The following is a 20970-nucleotide window of genomic DNA, read 5'->3' as shown; positions in this document are numbered from 1 at the left end:
CGTCCGGCTGGCAGACCCTCGTCAGGCTCCCAGACCCTCGTCAGGCTGGCAGACCCTCGTCCGGCTGGCAGACCCTCGTCAGGCTCCCAGACCCTCGTCAGGCTCCCAGACCCTCGTCCGGCTCCCAGACCCTCGTCAGGCTGGCAGACCCTCGTCCGGCTGGCAGACCCTCGTCAGGCTCCCAGACCCTCGTCAGGCTGGCAGACCCTCGTCCGGCTGGCAGACCCTCGTCCGGCTCCCAGACCCTCGTCCGGCTCGCAGACCCTCGTCCGGCTCGCAGACCCTCGTCCGGCTCCCAGACCCTCGTCCGGCTGGCAGACCCTCGTCCGGCTCCCAGACCCTCGTCCGGCTCCCAGACCCTCGTCCGGCTCCCAGACCCTCGTCCGGCTCGCAGACCCTCGTCAGGCTCCCAGACCCTCGTCAGGCTGGCAGACCCTCGTCAGGCTCCCAGACCCTCGTCCGGCTCGCAGACCCTCGTCCGGCTCCCAGACCCTCGTCCCGCTCGCAGACCCTCGTCCGGCTCCCAGACCCTCGTCCCGCTCGCAGACCCTCGTCCCGCTCGCAGACCCTCGTCCGGCTCGCAGACCCTCGTCCGGCTCCCAGACCCTCGTCCGGCTCCCAGACCCTCGTCAGGCTGGCAGACCCTCGTCAGGCTCCCAGACCCTCGTCCGGCTCCCAGACCCTCGTCCGGCTCGCAGACCCTCGTCCGGCTCCCAGACCCTCGTCCCGCTCGCAGACCCTCGTCCGGCTCCCAGACCCTCGTCAGGCTGGCAGACCCTCGTCAGGCTGGCAGACCCTCGTCAGGCTCCCAGACCCTCGTCAGGCTCCCAGACCCTCGTCCGGCTCCCAGACCCTCGTCCGGCTCGCAGACCCTCGTCCGGCTCCCAGACCCTCGTCCCGCTCGCAGACCCTCGTCCGGCTCCCAGACCCTCGTCAGGCTGGCAGACCCTCGTCCGGCTCGCAGACCCTCGTCCGGCTCCCAGACCCTCGTCCGGCTCGCAGACCCTCGTCCGGCTCCCAGACCCTCGTCCCGCTCGCAGACCCTCGTCCGGCTCCCAGACCCTCGTCAGGCTGGCAGACCCTCGTCCGGCTCGCAGACCCTCGTCCGGCTCCCAGACCCTCGTCCGGCTCGCAGACCCTCGTCCCGCTCCCGGACCCTCGTCCCGCTCGCAGACCCTCGTCCGGCTCCCAGACCCTCGTCCGGCTCGCAGACCCTCGTCCGGCTCCCAGACCCTCGTCCGGCTCGCAGACCCTCGTCCCGCTCCCGGACCCTCGTCCCGCTCGCAGACCCTCGTCCCGCTCCCGGACCCTCGTCCGGCTGGCAGACCCTCGTCCGGCTCCCAGACCCTCGTCCGGCTCCCAGACCCTCGTCCGGCTCCCAGACCCTCGTCCGGCTCCCAGACCCTCGTCCGGCTCCCAGACCCTCGTCCGGCTGGCAGACCCTCGTCAGGCTCCCAGACCCTCGTCAGGCTGGCAGACCCTCGTCCGGCTGGCAGACCCTCGTCCGGCTCCCAGACCCTCGTCCGGCTCCCAGACCCTCGTCCGGCTGGCAGACCCTCGTCCGGCTCCCAGACCCTCGTCCGGCTCCCAGACCCTCGTCCGGCTCCCAGACCCTCGTCCGGCTCCCAGACCCTCGTCCGGCTCCCAGACCCTCGTCAGGCTGGCAGACCCTCGTCAGGCTCCCAGACCCTCGTCCGGCTCCCAGACCCTCGTCCGGCTGGCAGACCCTCGTCAGGCTCCCAGACCCTCGTCCGGCTCCCAGACCCTCGTCCGGCTGGCAGACCCTCGTCCGGCTCGCAGACCCTCGTCAGGCTCCCAGACCCTCGTCAGGCTGGCAGACCCTCGTCCGGCTCCCAGACCCTCGTCCGGCTCCCAGACCCTCGTCAGGCTCCCAGACCCTCGTCCGGCTCCCAGACCCTCGTCCGGCTCGCAGACCCTCGTCAGGCTCCCAGACCCTCGTCCGGCTCCCAGACCCTCGTCAGGCTGGCAGACCCTCGTCAGGCTCCCAGACCCTCGTCCGGCTCCCAGACCCTCGTCCGGCTCGCAGACCCTCGTCCGGCTCCCAGACCCTCGTCCCGCTCGCAGACCCTCGTCCGGCTCCCAGACCCTCGTCAGGCTGGCAGACCCTCGTCAGGCTCCCAGACCCTCGTCAGGCTCCCAGACCCTCGTCCGGCTCCCAGACCCTCGTCCGGCTCGCAGACCCTCGTCCGGCTCCCAGACCCTCGTCCCGCTCGCAGACCCTCGTCCGGCTCCCAGACCCTCGTCAGGCTGGCAGACCCTCGTCCGGCTCGCAGACCCTCGTCCGGCTCCCAGACCCTCGTCCGGCTCGCAGACCCTCGTCCCGCTCCCGGACCCTCGTCCCGCTCGCGGACCCTCGTCCGGCTCCCGGACCCTCGTCCGGCTCGCAGACCCTCGTCCGGCTCCCAGACCCTCGTCCGGCTCGCAGACCCTCGTCCCGCTCCCGGACCCTCGTCCCGCTCGCAGACCCTCGTCCCGCTCCCGGACCCTCGTCCGGCTCGCAGACCCTCGTCCGGCTCCCAGACCCTCGTCCGGCTCGCAGACCCTCGTCCGGCTCCCAGACCCTCGTCAGGCTCCCAGACCCTCGTCCGGCTCCCAGACCCTCGTCCGGCTCCCAGACCCTCGTCCCGCTCGCAGACCCTCGTCCGGCTCCCAGACCCTCGTCCGGCTCCCAGACCCTCGTCAGGCTGGCAGACCCTCGTCCGGCTCGCAGACCCTCGTCCGGCTCCCAGACCCTCGTCCGGCTCCCAGACCCTCGTCCGGCTCCCAGACCCTCGTCAGGCTGGCAGACCCTCGTCCGGCTCGCAGACCCTCGTCCGGCTCCCAGACCCTCGTCAGGCTCGCAGACCCTCGTCCGGCTCGCAGACCCTCGTCCGGCTCCCAGACCCTCGTCCGGCTCGCAGACCCTCGTCCCGCTCCCGGACCCTCGTTCCGCTCGCAGACCCTCGTCCGGCTCCCAGACCCTCGTCCGGCTCGCAGACCCTCGTCCGGCTCCCAGACCCTCGTCCGGCTCGCAGACCCTCGTCCCGCTCCCGGACCCTCGTCCCGCTCGCAGACCCTCGTCCCGCTCCCGGACCCTCGTCCGGCTCGCAGACCCTCGTCCGGCTCCCAGACCCTCGTCCGGCTCGCAGACCCTCGTCCGGCTCCCAGACCCTCGTCAGGCTCCCAGACCCTCGTCAGGCTCCCAGACCCTCGTCCGGCTCCCAGACCCTCGTCCGGCTCGCAGACCCTCGTCCGGCTCCCAGACCCTCGTCCCGCTCGCAGACCCTCGTCCGGCTCCCAGACCCTCGTCAGGCTGGCAGACCCTCGTCCGGCTCGCAGACCCTCGTCCGGCTCCCAGACCCTCGTCCGGCTCCCAGACCCTCGTCCGGCTCCCAGACCCTCGTCCCGCTCGCAGACCCTCGTCCGGCTCCCAGACCCTCGTCCCGCTCGCAGACCCTCGTCCGGCTCCCAGACCCTCGTCCGGCTCGCAGACCCTCGTCAGGCTCCCAGACCCTCGTCCGGCTCCCAGACCCTCGTCAGGCTGGCAGACCCTCGTCCGGCTCCCAGACCCTCGTCCCGCTCGCAGACCCTCGTCCGGCTCCCAGACCCTCGTCCCGCTCGCAGACCCTCGTCCCGCTCGCAGACCCTCGTCCGGCTCGCAGACCCTCGTCAGGCTCCCAGACCCTCGTCCGGCTCCCAGACCCTCGTCCGGCTCCCAGACCCTCGTCCCGCTCGCAGACCCTCGTCCGGCTCGCAGACCCTCGTCAGGCTCCCAGACCCTCGTCCGGCTCCCAGACCCTCGTCAGGCTGGCAGACCCTCGTCAGGCTCCCAGACCCTCGTCCCGCTCGCAGACCCTCGTCCGGCTCCCAGACCCTCGTCCCGCTCGCAGACCCTCGTCCCGCTCGCAGACCCTCGTCCGGCTCGCAGACCCTCGTCCGGCTCCCAGACCCTCGTCCGGCTCCCAGACCCTCGTCCCGCTCGCAGACCCTCGTCAGGCACATCTCCGCCTTCCTGCGCTGGGGCGCCTTTGGCGGCACCTCGGCACGACGCTTCGGGCTACCGTCAGCAGCTAAACCGCCACAGAAAGGCGCCCAAATGCAAAAGATGGGCCCGGGCCGGCCGCTTGCGATACTCGTTCCCAGCCTGAGAGCCGTAACGCGGAGGCAGGGCGTGCGCCCGGGTGACTCGGGTTTCCCGCGGCTCTGCGCGCCGGCGCTGACGACTGGGGGCCCCTGAGAGCACTGACGGGGGTGACAAACGTGAGCCGGCAGGCGGAGCCGCAACCGGGGACCGCCAGCCTCGAGGCTCCACCTCACAAACGTCGCCGCGGAGGCCGCGGGTGCTGCAGTCTCGGAGTCCCACCAGGGGGCGCTGAGGCGCGCGCCCTCACGCGGCGGCCACGAGCGACCCGCCCCGGAAGCTAAAGCCCACCGTTCCGTCCCGTCCTCCGGCTTTCTCCGCCCGCCGGGTACTTACGCCGGGTCAGCGCCGGGCCGAGAGCCGGCGGTGTCTGCCGGGCGAGCGGCGAGGCGCTCGGAGTGCAGGCCCGTAGGCGCCGGGAGCCGAGGCCGCGGGCCGCGACGGCTGGTCCTGCCCGAGCACGCACGCCGGAGCCCGGGCGAGAGCGGTCTCCGGGGCCCGGCCTGAGCCCAGCGCACCCGCCGCCCGTCGCCGATGATTCGGAAGGCGCGGCCGGCGCTGCTGCAGCCTCAAGATGTCGGAGACCGAGTGGAGACGCTCGTGGTGAGCTGCGGGGTTCGGGGCTCGGGACGGCCGGCCCTGGGGGGGCCCTCGGGGAGCCTCTGCCGCCCCCCTCGCACTGGCTGGGGTTTCGGAGGGATGGAGGAGGGCCGGGGAGGAGGGAGGCCGGAGCCCGGGGAGGAGGCGGCCCGGGAGGAGGGAGCCGGGGTCCGGGGGAGGACGGCGCTGGGGGCCGGGGAGGAGGAGGGCCGGGGCCCCGGGGAGGAGGGGGGCCGGGGCCCCGGGGAGGAGGGGGGCCGGGACCCCGGGGAGGAGGCGGCCCGGGAGGAGGGAGCCGGGGTCCGGGGAGGAGGGAGCCGGGGCCGGGGGCCGAGGCCCGGGAGGAGGGAAGCTGAAGCCCTGGGAGGAGGGAGCTGAAGCCCGGGGAGGAGGGGGCCGGGGCCCGGGGAGGAGGGGGGGTCCCGGGGAGGGGGGAGCTGAAGCCCTGGGAGGAGGGAGCTGAAGCCCGGGGAGGAGGGGGCCGGGGCCCGGGGAGGAGGGGGCCGGGGCCGGGGAGGAGGGAGCTGCGGCCCGGGGTGGAGGGGGCCGGGGCCGGGGAGGAGGGAGCCGAGGCCCCGGGAGGAGGGAGCTGCGGCCCGGGGTGCAGGGGGCCGGGGCCGGGGAGGAGGGAGCTGCGGCCCGGGGAGGAGGGAGCCGAGGCCCGGGGACGAGGGTGCTGAAGCCCGGGGACGAGGAGCCCGGGGCCGGCGAGGAGGGAGCTGCGGCCCGGGGTGGAGGGAGCTGCGGCCCGGGGAGGAGGGAGCTGAGCCCGGGGACGAGGGGGCCGGGGCCGGGAAGGAGGGAGCTGCGGCCCGGGGTGGAGGGGGCCGGGGCCCGGGGAGGAGGGGGCCGCGGCCCGGGGAGGAGGGGGCCGCGGCCCGGGGAGGAGGGAGCCGAGGCCCGGGGAGGAGGGAGCTGAAGCCCGGGGAGGACGTCGCCGGGGCCCGGGGAGGAGGGAGCTGAAGCCCGGCCGCGGCGCCGTATCTGGGTGGATCCGCGGAAGTGCCGGGCCCGGGGGGAGTGTCGCAGGCTGGAACCGCTCGGGGTCCGGGGCTCCGCTCTGTCCCACCAGCCGCTCGGGGACACGGTGTGGCAGCCGGCTCCCTAAAGGCGACCGCTCGCAGACCCTAGGGGCAGCTCTCCCCGCCCTACAGCTCGCCCGGAGTCCCTGTCGACCCCACGGCGGTGGGTTTGGGGTTTGTTTGGGGGCGGAGCGAGGTGCGTGCCCCACGGACGCTGCTTGGAGCTGGCGCCCTGCCCGGCGTCTCAGGGTTCGCTGATAGGCAGCCCCGAGCCCGAGGAGCCGCCGGTGCCCGAGCGGAGCCGCCCAGGACCGCCTGCGCCCGCGGGCAGCAGCGGGGAACGCGGAGGGCCGGACCTGGGCGTGTCCGCCTCGGGCGGCCGGGGAGGAGTGCGGCCCAGGTCGGCCAGGCCACGCCCCTCCGGCGTCCGCATTGGCCGCCGCGGCCGAGCCGCCGGCGCGCCATTGGTGGAGGCGGGATGGGCGGGGCGGGCTGGCGTGTGCGTGGAGGGGCGGGGCCGGCGTGGGGCCCCGCGGGGCTCAGGGGGATTCCGGTCCCCAAGTTGTCGCTTTGAAAACCTGCCTCCTGTTTGGCTGGGGCTCCGGGCTCCGGACCCTTGATTTAAATCGGACTTCGGTTCTTCTTTAAAGCGGAGTAGGAATTACCCTCGGGAAGAGTCCGCAACGGCTTCGGCACCCCTCGTCCCCGCTGCGCCGGCCCCCGGCCCCGCCCCCGCCCCGGCCCCCGCCCCCGCCCCCGCCCCGGCCCCCGCCCCTCGCCCCTCGCCCCGCCCCCGTCCCCCTGCCCCGCCCTCGTCCGCCCACCCCCTCGTCCCCTCCCTGCCCCGCCTCTGTCCCGCCCCTAGTCGCCCGGGGGCGGCTCCCGGCCCCGCCTCTCATTCCCACTGCCCCGCGCCCGTGCCCCGCCCCCGTCCCCCCTCCCCGGCCCCGCCCCTCGTTCCCCCGCCCAGCCCCGTCCCCCTGCCCCGCCCTCGTCCGCCCACCCCCTCGTCCCCCCCTGCCCCGCCCCTGCCCCGCCCCTAGTCGCCCGGGGGCGGCTCCCGGCCCCGCCTCTCGTTCCCACTGCCCCGCGCCCCTGCCCCGCCCCCGTCCCCCCGCCCCTCGTGCCCCGCCCCCGGCCCGCGCCCCTAGCCCCCGCACCCCCGCCCCCCCATTCCCCGTATAACCAAATCAAACCCAGTGCTGCGGAGTGGATCTCGACTCATAGCGACCCTATAGCGACCCTATAGGACCAAGCAGGACTGCCCCACAGTTTCCACGGAGCGCCTGGCGGATTCGAACTGCCGACCCTTTGGCTAGCAGCCCTGAACCGACAGGCCACCGGGGCTTCCTGTCCGCCGTGCGCCGCCGGGTCACGGGTTGGTTGCGTCCCGCGCCGCCCCGATGAACCACCATCCCGCCACCTGGAATAGCCGCCCTGGCGGCGCAGCGGCTAAAGCGCTTCTCTCCAGCCGAAAGGTCGGCGGTGCAGGCCCGGGAGACGGATGTGGCGGTCCGCTCCCCTGGAGATTGACAGCCTCGGCAGTCCCATGGGGCGGTTCTGCCCAGTGCTGTGGGGTCACTAGGAGTTGGGAGAGACCCCACAGCTCCAGGTTGACTTTCGGTTTCTTTATCTTGAATAACTTCGGGGCTGTTTGAAGATACCAAGTCCAGCCTTCAAGGATGTCATCCACTACGGACCATATCTTAAACCCACCCATCTTAGGACCCCTCAAAATGAAAAGTGTAATTCTGTTCGTTTGTGGGTTTATAGCAGTTATCTTTGTTGAAACCGTGGTGGCGTAGTGGTTACGAGCTATGGCTGCTAACCAGCAGGTCGGCAGTTGGAACCCACCAGGTGGTCCTTGGAAACCCCATGGGGCAGTTCTACTGTGTTCTATAGGGCCTCTGCAGCGGGACTGCCCTGTGCATAGGATGCAGGAGGGTGAGCCCCGTGGTTCATGAGGAGTCTTACAAGGCAGGAGGGTGGCCTTACAAGCGAGGAGTGTGGCCTTACAGGCCAGGAGGGTGGCCTTACAGGCCAGGAGGGTGGTCTTACAGGCCAGGAGGGTGGCCGTCATCAAACAGAGTATTAAGTAGCGATTAAAGGGGAATCGGCAGCAACAGGTTTTGTTTTTTATTTTAATTCAATGAGTATTAATGAGAAGCCTGTATGACACTTTGTGGTTTCTGATGTATTTATCACTACCTGTATTTGCATTCCATTTCTTTTTTCTTTCTTAAGTTGGTGAATTCAAATTATTCAAAATATGAAGTCTGTCATTGAGGGGTTTTGAACCTGGAAGCTTTGTGATCAGATTTAGTTTTAAAGGATGACTGGCAGCGGGTAGATTAGAGGGGGCCAAAGAAATGCGGTGAAGAGGTGGGTGAAGAAGTGGTCGCAGTCACTAAGGCAGGGGATGGCAGGGCTCTGAGCCAGGGGAGTGACCGGGAAGGGTGGAGCGGGTGGGTCTGAGTGCTGTGTAAGGAGGTAGAGTGAGCAAGTACAGAGGCAGGTGGCGCCCAGGTTCCGGCTTGAGCGGCTGGGTGGCTCGGTGGATGGGCATTCGCTGGGGTAGGACACCCTGGAGGAGGAGCAGGTTGGGGAGAGAGATGGGTTTCAGTTTTGAAATGTCTGCGGTGCCTGTGGGACAGCTGAGTAGGTGGATGTGAGTGTGGACTTCTGGAGAGAGGTTGCAAGTGTGGATAAAAGGATAGAAATAGAAGCCGTGGAGGGGCATGGGAACACTGGCCGGGGCTGGGAGTGTTTGAAGGCAGAAAGGTCAGAGAAGTGGGGGAGGACCCGGGACGGCATAATCGCTGAAGCCCGAGGAAGAGAGTGTCTCGAGATGAAGCAACAGTGGTCAACAGGAGCATCCTCTGGATTTCCACTTCAGACTCTGGGTGCGGGGAAAAGAGTGTGAACTTGAGTCCTGACCAATAGCTTCAAATCCTGTATTTACGACCCTTGACTTCTGTGAGCTCCTGGTCCTGTAAAACGGGTTTAGGAGACCTAACTCAGGGATCCTGTGAGATTTTGAGGTACTGTATGTAGATGCCTGACCCAAGCTGCTCTGGGAGCTCAGTGAAGGATGGGTTGGCACAGTTGAGACTGGAGACGCTAAGGAGGCCATTAGGATCATTAGGGTGGATTAATGATGGGCAGGCTTTGAGAAACTGAGGGTCAGTCAGTAGGACCTGGTCATGACTGGTAGGTCGAGTGAGCGGCCTTCGGTGTCACCCAGATTTCCAGGTTGGCTGCCTGGGGTATCCCAGTATGGATTGGAGAAAAGGGAAGTGAGTTTGTACGTGTTGAGTATGAGATGGCTGTGGGCCACTGGAGGGGAGATTGAGGAGGCTGGGAGAGAGGAGATAGTCTAGAGAGAGGGCTGGGCTGGAGATGAGGCTCCACCAGGACATGTGTGTGAAGAATGGGGGTGTGTGTGTGAAGACTGGGTGTGTGTGTGAAGACTGGGTGTGGGGAAGACTGGAGAGCTGCAGGGGAGGAGATAAGAGAAACAAGTATCTGAGGGGCAGGCCCAGGGGAAGGAGACTGAGAGGGCAGCCAGAAAAGAGAGCAGAGTTGGTTAGCTGTTCCAGAGGCACCTGAGAGGGCAACCAAGCTAAGGACAGAAAGGGGTCCTGGGACTTGGCAGGTCCTCGGTGAGCAGGCAGAGGCGGCTCTAGTGAAGGAGCGGGGCTGGATGGTAAATCCTGGTGGCCTGAGGACTGACTGGCAGAGGGGGAGTGGCGGTGGTGTGGAGTCCAGGCTGGAAAGACTGGAGCCTTTGGGCATGGTTCCAGGCAGAGAAGATGCCCATGGAAGGGAGAGGCCAAGCGTGCAGGTGAGAGCGGCTTGTGGATACCAAGGCTGAGGAACAGAACCGTAAGCTCCTCTTTTGGGGTGGAGACGGCTGCTGATGCGGACCTATTGAAACCTTTACATTTTGCTTGTTTTTACCTGTTGTTTTAATTCCACCACCTTTTAATACTTTAGAAGCAACTTGAAAGTGGTTATAAACTGCAGGATTTAATTATAGGAACTTGTCTTTCCTCCAACAGTCTTTTAAGTAATTCTTGTTATACCTTGACTTGACCTTCCTCTAACAGTCTTTTAAGTAATTCCTGTTATAACTTGATTTGCTTATTTGGTAGAATTTGGAATGATTTCTCTGTGAACCAAATTCTACAGACTACTACAAGACTTTCAGTTCTGAGTTGCACGGTAGTTATGCGTATAACACAGTTTTGTGTTCATCTTACGGTATTTTAGGACAGTGGTGTGCCGTCTGTTAAAAAATGACAGCACAAATTTCACATAGTAACGGTGAGAGATGGTCTTTTTGGGTAGAACTTGCCAGGTGTGTCTTTCGGAAAAGCGTTTTTGTGTGCTGGTTGGATTTTAAATTTTCACACCATCTGTGGTCCCGAGGCTGGGTTCTGGAGAGAAGACACTGCCCGGTCACAGCAGCAGTGCTGGGAGCAGAAGCCCCTGGAGGGTGCTCGAGGCAGGTCCAGTCAGCCTTTGAGGAGTCTGCCCTTCCTGGGGTGCCTCTCGTGGGATAAAGGAGAGGTAGCAAACCCAGGAAGGCGCCTGGGGCATAGAGCTGCCTGCGATCTAAGCATAAGAGAAGGGGAAAGTTTAAACTAAGGAAATTCATAGGTTGTCAAAGAAGAGGCACATACATATTAAATGTGGCTGAGCGTAAGGTGTTACGTTCTTTGGCTTGCTCCGCTAAATATCTACAGGTCCTAAGGCCAAGGGAGCCTGGAAGCCAGCGGCTCAGAGCTGAAAAACGCCGTGTTCAGTGATTTGCGAGGTTCAGGAGACAGCCAGGTACTTTCAGCAGCAGGACAGTAAGGAGGCGTGGTCAGCGGCATGATTCACAAAAGGACACAGACATGTCCCCCAGTAGAAGCAAAGTCCCTGACCCTACTAAACCAGGTGCAGTTGACCCTGCCTCACGGCGACCCGTGTGCGTCAGAGTAGAGCTCTGCAAGGTTTTCAGTGGCTGATATTTTGAAGTAGATCGCCAGGCCTTTGTTCTGAGGCTCCTCTGTGTCGACTCAGACATCCAGCCTTTCAGTTAGCAGCCAAGCTCGTTAACCATCTGCACCACCCAAGGACAGAGACCAGCGAGAGATTTCTCCCAAGGGACCGACCCCTCTTTCAGCGAGCAGTGTCCTCCACAGCATTTTGAGATTACTGATTTCTAACGACAGTCTTCGCTTCTCTGGAGCATGGGATAACACGAGGAGCCATGAGGACCCTTGCAGGGGAATCCGGTGGTCTCAATGTGCATAAAGGTGAGGGTTGCTGAGGCAAAGCTGCTGACTGTGCCCTCTTGTCTTGCAGTTACACCCAGCAATCAAGGCTTTCGTGTGTGGGTCCATCAGTGGGACCTGCTCGACCATCCTTTTTCAACCTCTTGATCTCATTAAAACGCGCCTCCAGACTCTCCAGCCCTTGGCCCATGGGTAGGTACCAGTGCCCCACATTTCACTGTGGACCCGGCTCCAACGTTTCAGACATGGAAGCATCTTTACTGGTTTACTTTGTATAGACCCCGTCCTGGGGTCTGTACAAGGTTGGTTTTGAGGGCAGAGTTCTTTTATGAAGAAACAGTCTAAATGGTTTTGTTTTTCTCCTTCTCTGCCTCCATGTTGTCTATCTCCAGGTCCAGTCATGTTGGGATGTTTGCTGTGCTCCTGGAGGTGGTTCGCACAGAGAGTCTTTTGGGCCTCTGGAAAGGGATGTCCCCCGTAAGCCGCCTTTTTGGTCTGGGTTCTCTTCCTCCCTCTCCACTGATCCACCTCACCAGCTTTTAAGGACGTGTGAGTTGGAAGTGGTGGAGGACCTGCATGGTCTTTCTGGGCGTCCCTGACACTGTCACTGACTTGTGTCTGAGGTCTGGGGAAGTGTGACCCACTGGTGGGAGACCCTGGAGCAGCTTTTACCCCCACCCTTGTCACTCGAGTACGCCCACACCTGCATCTCTTTGCCTGAAGGCTTTTTCTGGCCTCAGGAACTCACTTTGCTGGAGGTGCCAGGGAGTTAATGCTCACCCCTGCCCTTTAAACCCACTGCCGTCCAGTTGATTCCGACTCACAGCGACCCTGGAGGACAGAGCAGAACTGCCCCGTAGGGTTTCGAAGGCTGTAATCTTTACAGAAAAGACCATTACATCTCTCTCCTGTGGAGCAGCTGGTGGGTCTGAACCACCAACCTTTTGGTTAGCAGCTGAGCACTATGTAAACTTCACAGCCGAGAAAACCCTGTGAAGCAGTTGTACTCTCTAACACAGTGGGGTCACCACAAGTTGGAACTGACTCAGTGGCAATGGTTTGTTTATTTGTTCCCCTCACTCCTCAGGTGGAGGAATAGCTCTGAGGCCTGAGTTCTGCCCTGGCTCCCACAGTTCCCCAAAGGAAGTAAGCTCCAGTTGCCCTCGGCAGTAACTGGTGTGATATCATGCCCTCTGTTGGCTACCTTCCCTCCTGTCTCACTTCTCCACTCCTCCACCTTCTAAACAAACCACTTGCACACAAACCGTCTCAAGATCACCTTTTAGGAAAACCCAGCAAAGACAGTGTCTGACTTCTCTCCTTCTTCTGATGTTTGTCTGCAGTCCATTGTGAGATGCGTCCCTGGTGTTGGGATCTACTTTGGCACTCTCTACTCCCTGAAGCAGTACTTCCTGCGAGGCCATCCCCCCACGGCCCTGGAGTCAGTAATCCTGGGGGCGGGCTCTCGCTCCGTGGCCGGGGTCTGCATGTCACCCATCACTGTGATCAAGACACGCTATGAGGTGAGTCTGACCACTTTAGGGTCCTGGGCTCTTGGGTAGAAGAGAGTCAAGGGACCACTGACGTCAGCTTCTGATCTGTAATTTAACATCGTGGCCAGTGAGGTCAGAGAACCGTTCATGTAGGCAGGCAAAGTCCTGGTGAACTAGAGCCCGGTAACGCTAGGTAACTGCGGTCTCTGGGCTCAGCGCTTGGCCTGAGTGTGTTCCCTTTGTGTAGGCAGGCCAAGTCCCGGTGAACTAGAGCCCGGTGATGCCACGTAACTGCGGTCTCTGGGGTCAGCACTTGGCCTTGGCATGTTGCTTTTGTGTAGGCAGGCCAAGTCCCAGTGAACTAGAGCCCGGTAGTGCCACGTAACTGCGGTCTCTGGGCTCAGCGTTCGGCCTCGGTGTGTTCCCTTTGCAGAGCGGCAGGTACAGCTACCAGAGCATCTCCATGGCCCTGAGGAGCATCTACCGCAGCGAGGGCCACCGCGGGCTCTTCAGCGGCCTGACAGCCACCCTCCTTCGTGACGCACCCTTTTCTGGAATCTACCTAATGTTTTACACCCAGACCAAAAACATAGTGCCCCAAGGTATGGATAGCAGAACGGGTGGCGGGAAGAGATAGCCCAAGGCATCCAGTCCTAGCACTGCCTCTGAGGCAGGAGACTGTGGTTCTCAGCACTGCTGCACACGGGGCTGGGTTCAGGGTGCTGAGAGCAGCCTCAGACACAGGCTCTGCCCTTGGTTTTGTCTGTTACGTCAGAGGACTTAGAGTCTTGGAGTTTGGGGTGGGGGGGTGTTCAGACTGCTGGGTCCCTGTCCCACTCAAGGCCCCTAAATCAGAAGCTGTGGGGTGAGACCTGGGAGCCTGAATTTTTCCAGAAGCAACTGATGTGACCCTAATCTGACACGTTTGGGAAACACCGAAGGGTTAGGAGTTTGAAGGAAAATGGTTATTCCACTGCCCCTCTGTTTTGCCAGTTCCTGCGGTTTTGAGCCCTCCGTCTGGGTGGAGATGGGGCGTCTGGTCAGGAGGCCCACCAGGGGCCGCCTGTCCCACCAGGGAGCTTGTGCTGGACTGGAAATGGGCAAAATCAATGGGCCGCGAACACCCACCCGTGAGAGCAAGGGCGGATGGAGACGTGTCCCTCAGGGTGAAACTGCACTGTGTCTGCGCATAATCCGAGCCAGAAGTTCTGACAGAGGTCATTCCATTAGGAAAGCTGAGATGCCTACCGTGGCTGTGGGGATACACTGCGGTTTGGAGGGCTTTATATGTAGAAGGGTAGTCCCCAACCTAGAAAGGAGGTTCTGTTGTAAGTCGCTTCTGACGTAAGTCAAATACCTCATTGTTTTTTTAGTTTTCGTTATTATTGTCTTTTATTATCAGTATCTTTATAAATCTGATTTTTATTTGTCTTTGGGGATTGGCATGAGAACGGTAACATCAACAAGTTGTCTGCTGCAACACTGTATGTTATACATATTACTAACAAGATGTACAAACGGTCCTGAGGGCGGGCGGTTCAGCGTAACTGGAATGCGCCCTTAGTCGTAACCTCTGTCTCTGGGGGACTTGCTGCTTCTGGCCGGTCACCAGGACACGGAGCGCTGCAGGTCACAGCCTTACTCTGCAGACCAGAAGCTGAGGCAGTGAAGGAGCTTGGATACGCATTCTTAACTCCTTAGTCCATTTTTAAAAAATTATTTGTGAATAATTTTACTTACAAGAATAGTACGAATAACTTCACATACCCGTTAACATTCTCTTTCTATACATATAATTTTTTTTTTCAGAACTATTTGAGAGTAAGTTGCAGGTACCATGCCCCTTCACCCTTGAATACCTCAGTGTGTTATTTCCTAAGAATGAGGATATTCTCATATAAACACAGTACAGTTGTCACAGTTAGGAAATTTAACATGGATCTAATTCTTCGGTCTGCAGTCCATATTCTCATTTCTTCAATTGTCCCAGTAATGTGCTATGTATCAATTTTTGTTTTTCTGTCTTTGAGAGTATGCTGTTACGTGCTGTTGAGTCGATGGCAACTCATGTGACAGAGCAGATTGTTCCTAGGGTTTCCTAGGTTATAGTCTTTATGGAAGCAAGTCTTTTCTCCTGCAGAGTGGCTAGTGGGTTTAACCACTGACCTTTCAATTGACAGCTGAGTGCTTAGCTATTGCCCCACCGAGCTCCTTTTAAGGGTATGTTGCTGCTGTTGTGTGCCGTTGAGTCGATTCCGACTCTCAGCGACCCTACAGGACAGTAGGACGCCCCATAGGGTTTCCAAGGAGCGACTGGTGAATTCAGACTGTCGACCATTTCATTAGCAGCCTGAGCTCTCAGCTGCTGTGCCACCATGGCCCCTTGGCCAGTTACAGAATGTCCCTCTGTGTGGATTTAGCTGGTGTTTTCTTGTGATTAGATTCTGTTGTACTCTGTTGGCAAGAGGACCACAGATGTGATGTTGCACCCTTGGTGTATTAGAGCAAGAAGTTCAAGACATCGGTTTGACCCATCGTGGGTGACGTTAACCCTATCTGCCAGGTGTCTCTGTTGGAATCTCAACTGTCTTCCTTTTGTAATTCCCCAGTCTTTGTGGGAAAAAGTGTTGAATATATGCAAATATCCGGTTTATTTCACTGTGGAGCCCCTGGAAGCACAAATAGTTAAGCCCTGGGCTACTAACCGAGAGGTCAGCCTTGAGAAGACAGGCCTGGTGATCTGCTTCCGAAAGGTCATAGCCTTGAAAACCCCATGTAGCAATTCTACTCCGTACACATGGGGTTGCCATGAGCGAGAACTAACAATAACCTGAATCATTCCTCGTGATGGTAATGGTTGTAAAAAGGCAATTTGCTAACTCCATCATTCCATGTACATCTTTTAGTTGTACAGTAAAATGTTAATTCTTAGCTTTGTTTGAATCCAGACCTTTGGGGCAGAATTTGTGGCAGCTTACACTGATGTTTGTCTGACGAATGGGGTTTGTAACTGAGTGTTGCCTTTCTCATGTTTCAGACCAGTTGGATGCAGTCTTTATTCCCTTTGTGAACTTCAGCTGTGGAATATTTGCTGGTGTTCTGGCCTCATTGGTAACTCAGCCTGCAGACGTTATCAAAACTCACATGCAGCTTGCCCCGGTGAAATTCCGGTGGATTGGCCAAACAGTTGCACTCATTTTTAAAGTAAGGCTATAGAATAAGTATTTGTTCTTATTGTGGTTAAGGACCTCTTTCTCTAGAGCAGTACTTCTCAGTCCCCCCACTCCCACCCCATTAGAGTCGCCTGGGGAGCTGTTAAAAGTCCCCAAGCTCAGGCCACAGCCTGGGCCGATGACATGGAATCTCTGGGGGGCAGGGCTCCAGCACCAGTACCTTGAAAAGCTCTTCCGTGATTCTGATCTGTAGCCGCGGTTGAGAACCACTGGCCTGTTGTTTTGGTTTGGGTTAGTGGCTGGATTGCTAGACTCCATGCCAGACCTGCTGGATCAGGCAGAGACCCAGGCACCTAATTAAGGACCTAGGAGTAAATGTAGTTGGAAAAAAAACAAATGCATTGTTTTGTTTCTAGGAGTTTGTTCCAATACAAATGGACAAATACTGTCATTGAAGATAGAAAGTATAATGTGCCCTAAAGTGCTATCTCAAAGCTATTGAGTTAGCCCTTTTGGAACGTGCACTGTTACTACACACTAGGTTCACCTGTCAGATGGCTCTGCATTTCTCCTTCTTCTGTGTAATAGATGAAACATGTAAGCATAGGCGTCAGTCTCACCCTAGAAATAAGCAGATATTTGTGACCTTGATAATACTCCTTAACACAGTTTAGGTTGCCTGCATTCCTATTCTCTGTTCCTAAAATTACAAAGTATGAAACAATACGTTCTTTAATATATGGGCAAATGCAGCAATAATCACAGTAAAACCAAACCAAACCCAATTCCAACTCATAGCGACCCTAGGACAGAGCAGAACTGGCCCGTAGGTTTTCCAAGGCTGTAATCTTTACGGAGGAGCCTTGGTAGAGCAGTGGTTAAACACTTGGCTGTTAACCGGAAGGTCGTGGTTGGAACTCGCCAGCTGCTCTGCAGGAGAAAGATGTGGCAGTCTGCTTCCATAAAAACTTACAGCCTTGGAAACCCTATGGGGCAGTTCTACCCTGTGCTGTAGGGTCGCTGTGAGTGGAATCGGCCCGACAGGAGTGGGCGGTGGCAGTCTTCACAGAAGCAGACTGCCAAACCTGCGGAGTAGCTGGTGGGTTCAAATCTCTAACTTTTGGGTTAGCAGCTGAGCATTTAACCACTGTGCCACCAGGGCTCCTTATGATGACAATAGGAATGAGCAAATCAACCCAGATTGTGAAGGAGGGGGAAGAGGTGTTTTGTCTTTATAAAAATAGGGCCACTAAGAGAGAGCATACAGTGAATTACAAAAAGGTGCTCCCTCCAGGCAGAGAAATTGTAAAAAGGCACCTTTTCCTTCATCCTGGAACCAGGGCTTAGCAAGTAGACCTGTGTCTGGATTTCAGCTGACACTCTGGGCTTGGTATCTCTGTGCAGTGCACGGACTACACAACTGTACACAGCAACCCTGTATAGAGATTTTCAGTTAAGATCGATTTCCCTGGATAGAGCAAGCCTAAAAAGATAAAGCCTAGCAACTATGCAAAAAAAAAAATGTTAAGTTCAATTGGTTGTCACCCTACACCCATTAATCACAGTTCTGGCATTATGTAAAAGTCTAGAAGTAAGAATCAGACACGGGGTGACGTGGGGTAACACGGACACGCACTGTCGTGCCCGGTGACTAACTCCTTGTGCTGCTGCTCGGCTTCTGGAGTCTGACACTCGTTGTCTTCACAGGACTATGGGCTGCGTGGCTTCTTCCAAGGCTGGGTCCCCCGGGCCCTCCGCAGAACTCTGATGGCAGCAATGGCATGGACAGTCTACGAAGAGATGATGGCCAAGATGGGCCTCAAGTCCTGACCAAGAGGGGCCTGCGAAAGGCCTGGCTCGATTTCTGCCGTGGCAGTTTCCCTCACTGTCCTGGAGTAAGATGAAGTCCACTCCAGGGAGCCTGGCAGAAACGTTGCCTTCAGTGCCCCATTCGAGTAGAGAAAAATGGGCCTGGCTTACGCTCCAGAAGTCTCCCACAAGAGGAGTCGCCCGTACAGACACCACACTGGGAAGTTGGGAGAAAGGTCTGCATACGCTGCAAGCCCACGTGAAAAGGCGTTGTCCAGAGAGAGCTCCATCAGCTGGTCTGCGTTAGCCATCCGTCCACACCACGATGTCTCCTTGGATACCCTGTGGCAAGGAATCACGAAGCCAGAGCAGCCGGAGGCCACCTGCTGTGGGTCTGAGGAGGGGAGTCAACTCTCACCAGGTTCAAGACTGTACCTGAGGAAGGATGTTAGGGTGAGGAAGAAAAGATACCATTATTTACTTGATTGCTTATCAACTTCTTAGAGGCTCTGAAGAATGGGGACAGTGGCTTCCTAGTCTATAAATGTTGTCTAAATAAATGCCATCTTGGCCCCCGAACTGTTTCAGCTCTAAGTTGTTCTGGCATTTTCTGGAACTAAAGTTCAGATAAATAAAATGAAGCACTGTATCATTGGAAGCTGCTTGGAAAATCTAAATAGTCTTGTCGTTCTGTTTTAAAATAATAAGACAATTTTAGGGTCACTGACTCTTGACCCACATAGGTCCCTGAAGCCCTCATTTTGAACAAAACCAAACCCACTGCCATTCCAACTCATGGCGACCCCATGTGTTACAAAGCAGAACTGCTCCATAGGGTTTTCTTGGCTATTATCTTTATGGAAGCCAATTGCCAGGCCTTTTTTCCATGATGCCATTGGGTGGGTTTGACTGCCAACCGTTAGGTTAGTAGTCGGGTGCAGGCTGTTCACACCACTCAGGGGTATTACAGATCACACAGGTTACCCATCTCACGTGTACAATTCAATGATTTTTCATAACTTTACAAAGTGGTCCAACTATCACCATAAATCAGAGAAAACTGATGCCCAGCAAGATCCCTCATGCCCATTTACAGTTCATCCCCGTTCCTACCTCCAGTCCCAGACAGCCACTAATTACTGTCTCTATAAAGTTGCCTTTTCTGGACACTTGGTATAAACAGAACCATACAATCTGTGGTTTCTCCTGTCTGGCTCCTTTCACTTAGTATAATGTTTTTGAGGTTCATGCGTGTTGTAGCATGTGTCAGTACTTCGTTCTTTTTTTATGGCCAAACATTCCACTGTGTGCATACGCCACATTTTATTTATCCATTCATCAGATGATGAATATTCGAACTGTTGACACTTTGGGGCTCTTACGAGCAACATGTGAACAAGTCTCTATGTGCGCATATGTTTTAATTTCTCGTGCAACATGTGAACAAGTCTCTGTGCACATGTTTTAATTCCTCATGCAACATGTGAACAAGTCTCTGTGCATGTTTTAATTCCTCATGCAACATGTGAACAAGTCTCTGCGCATGTTTTAATCCCTCATGCAACATGTGAACAGGTCTCTGTGCATATGTTTTAATCCCTCATGCAACATGTGAACAAGTCTCTGTGCACATATGTTTTAATTCCTCATGGGTTGATAACTTTTAGGTTTAACCACGCGAGAATCTGTCAGACTTCCAAAGTGGCTGAAACATTTTACGATCCCACCAGCGGCGCGTGAGGGTTCCAGCTTCTCCACATCCTCGCTAACACTTGTTATTATTTTACGTGTTATAGGCCCTTCCGGTGTGTACTTGGATTTTTTCTGTCACCTTTCAAATTTAGGAAAGGGCCGTTATTTTATCCTGGAAGCAGAAGGGGCAAGCTTGGCCTAGTGGCTAAGAACACAGCTCTGGTTCCAGGCAGCCCAGGTGGAAAACCTGCCTCTCTACTCACTTAGACTTGTTATTGACCCTGCGCCTGGGAAATGGGGACAGTAATGTTTCCTACCTCCTAGAATGGCTGTAACCCTATGGGGCAGTTCTACTTTGTCCTATAGAGTCACTGTGAGTTGGAATCGACTCAGTGGCATCAAGTTTGGTTTTATTGAGAATGTCTCATGTCGTAAAGTTCACCCTTTTAAAGAGTGTAATTCAGTGGTTTTGGTCATATTCACAAAGGTGTGCCTTGATCCCCACTATCCAGAATACACAGTATATTTTGACATCTGCTCACAGCCCCTATTTCATATAGAGTATTTTACGTATCTTTCCCAGGTCTTGTTTTGAGTGGCTTCTTCCCTTAGACACTAAGTTGGCCGAGGGCTCACAGCCACCAGTCCAGGGTTGACAGGTTAGCCTGATCTGGCATCGCCAAGGCCAGAGGAGGACCCAGCTATGCTTTCAAATGTGAGTGGTGCTGGGGCAGGGGCAGCAGGGTCCCAGAGATGCCTCTGGGCTTATTTCCCCTCCCTTCATCTCTGCTCTGCTGAGAAGAGGCTAATGAAAGACTGCTGTTCTGTTGTTAGGTGCCATTGAGTTGGTTCTGACTCACAGGGACCCTGTATACAACAAAACAAAACACTGCCCAGTCGTGTGCCATCCTCACAATCGTTACGCTTGAGCCCATTGTTGCAGCCACTGTATCAATCCATCTTGTTGAGGGTCTTCCTCATTTCTGCTGATCCTCTATACTTTACCAAGCCTGATGTCCTCCAGGGACTGATTCCTCCTGATACCACGTCGAAAGTACGTGAGACAAAGCCTCACCATCCTTGCTTCTAACAAGCATTCTGGCTGTATTTCTTCCAACACAGATTTGTTCGTTTTTCTAGCAATCCACGGCATATTCAATATTCTTCACCAACAACATAACTCAAAGGCATCAACTCTTCTTCGGTCTTCCTCACTCATCGTCCAGCTTTGGCATGCTTATGAGGTGACTGGAAACACCACGGCTTGGGTCAGGTGCACCTTAGTTTCAAGGTGACATCTTTGCGTTTTAACACTTCAAGGAGGTTTTTGCAGCAGATTTGCCAACTGTAGTGCATCGTTTGACTTCTTGACTGTTGCTACCGTATGCATTGATTGTGGATGCTGGTAAAATGAAATTCTTGACATCAATATTTTCTCCGTTTATCATGATGTTGCTCATTGGTTCAGTCTCTTAAGAGTCTTAATTTATGATACTTTTCCTTCCCTTTAACCTTTTTTCTTGTCACTTATTTGTTGAAGAAATTGGATTTTTTGTCCTGTAGACTGTCCCACATTCTGGATTTTGATGACTGCAGCCTTGTGTTGTCATTTACCATGTTCCTCTGCTGTATTTCCTTAAACTAGTGGTTATGATTATAGGAATTTAAAAATGAGATAGGCTTTATTAGTCCTAATAAAGGTATTTGAAAGAATTAAAAGTTGAGTCCTGCCTTTTTCCTCAGAATTGGTGAGAG

At 57.7% G+C, this 20970-nt stretch overlaps 1 protein-coding gene across 2 annotated transcripts; it reads left to right on the top strand.

The window, feature by feature from the left end:
• Positions 1–4452: 4452 nt before the first annotated feature.
• Positions 4453–20920, top strand: SLC25A38 (solute carrier family 25 member 38). Of its 2 annotated transcripts, none has more exons than XM_049870869.1 (7): positions 4453–4744; positions 11119–11240; positions 11441–11525; positions 12392–12571; positions 12975–13133; positions 15557–15745; positions 17422–20920. In XM_049870869.1, exons 1-7 carry the CDS (start codon positions 4676–4678, stop codon positions 17542–17544), a joined length of 927 nt encoding a protein of 308 aa, XP_049726826.1. In that variant the 5' UTR covers positions 4453–4675; the 3' UTR covers positions 17545–20920. The 2 variants fall into 2 exon arrangements, with proteins under 2 accessions (XP_049726826.1, XP_049726825.1); XM_049870868.1 differs by having other exon boundaries at positions 4455–4744; positions 12975–13143; positions 15579–15745.
• The last annotated feature ends 50 nt before the right edge of the window (positions 20921–20970 follow it).

Source organism: Elephas maximus, chromosome 27 (genome assembly GCF_024166365.1).
Source record: "Elephas maximus indicus isolate mEleMax1 chromosome 27, mEleMax1 primary haplotype, whole genome shotgun sequence".
In the NCBI taxonomy this organism is placed as follows: Eukaryota; Metazoa; Chordata; class Mammalia; order Proboscidea; family Elephantidae; genus Elephas; species Elephas maximus.
The sequence above is the reverse complement of the archived record's forward strand: the minus strand, read 5'-3'. Positions and strand labels throughout refer to the sequence as shown.

Excerpts from the sequence above, each read along its gene's own strand:
- SLC25A38 (XM_049870869.1), top strand. The coding sequence starts at position 4,676 with ATGATTCGGAAGGCGCGGCCGGCGCTGCTGCAGCCTCAAGATGTCGGA. Across the intron at positions 12,572-12,974 it reads TGATCAAGACACGCTATGAG|AGCGGCAGGTACAGCTACCA; the intron begins GTGAGTCTGACC and ends TTCCCTTTGCAG. Across the intron at positions 15,746-17,421 it reads CAGTTGCACTCATTTTTAAA|GACTATGGGCTGCGTGGCTT; the intron begins GTAAGGCTATAG and ends TTGTCTTCACAG.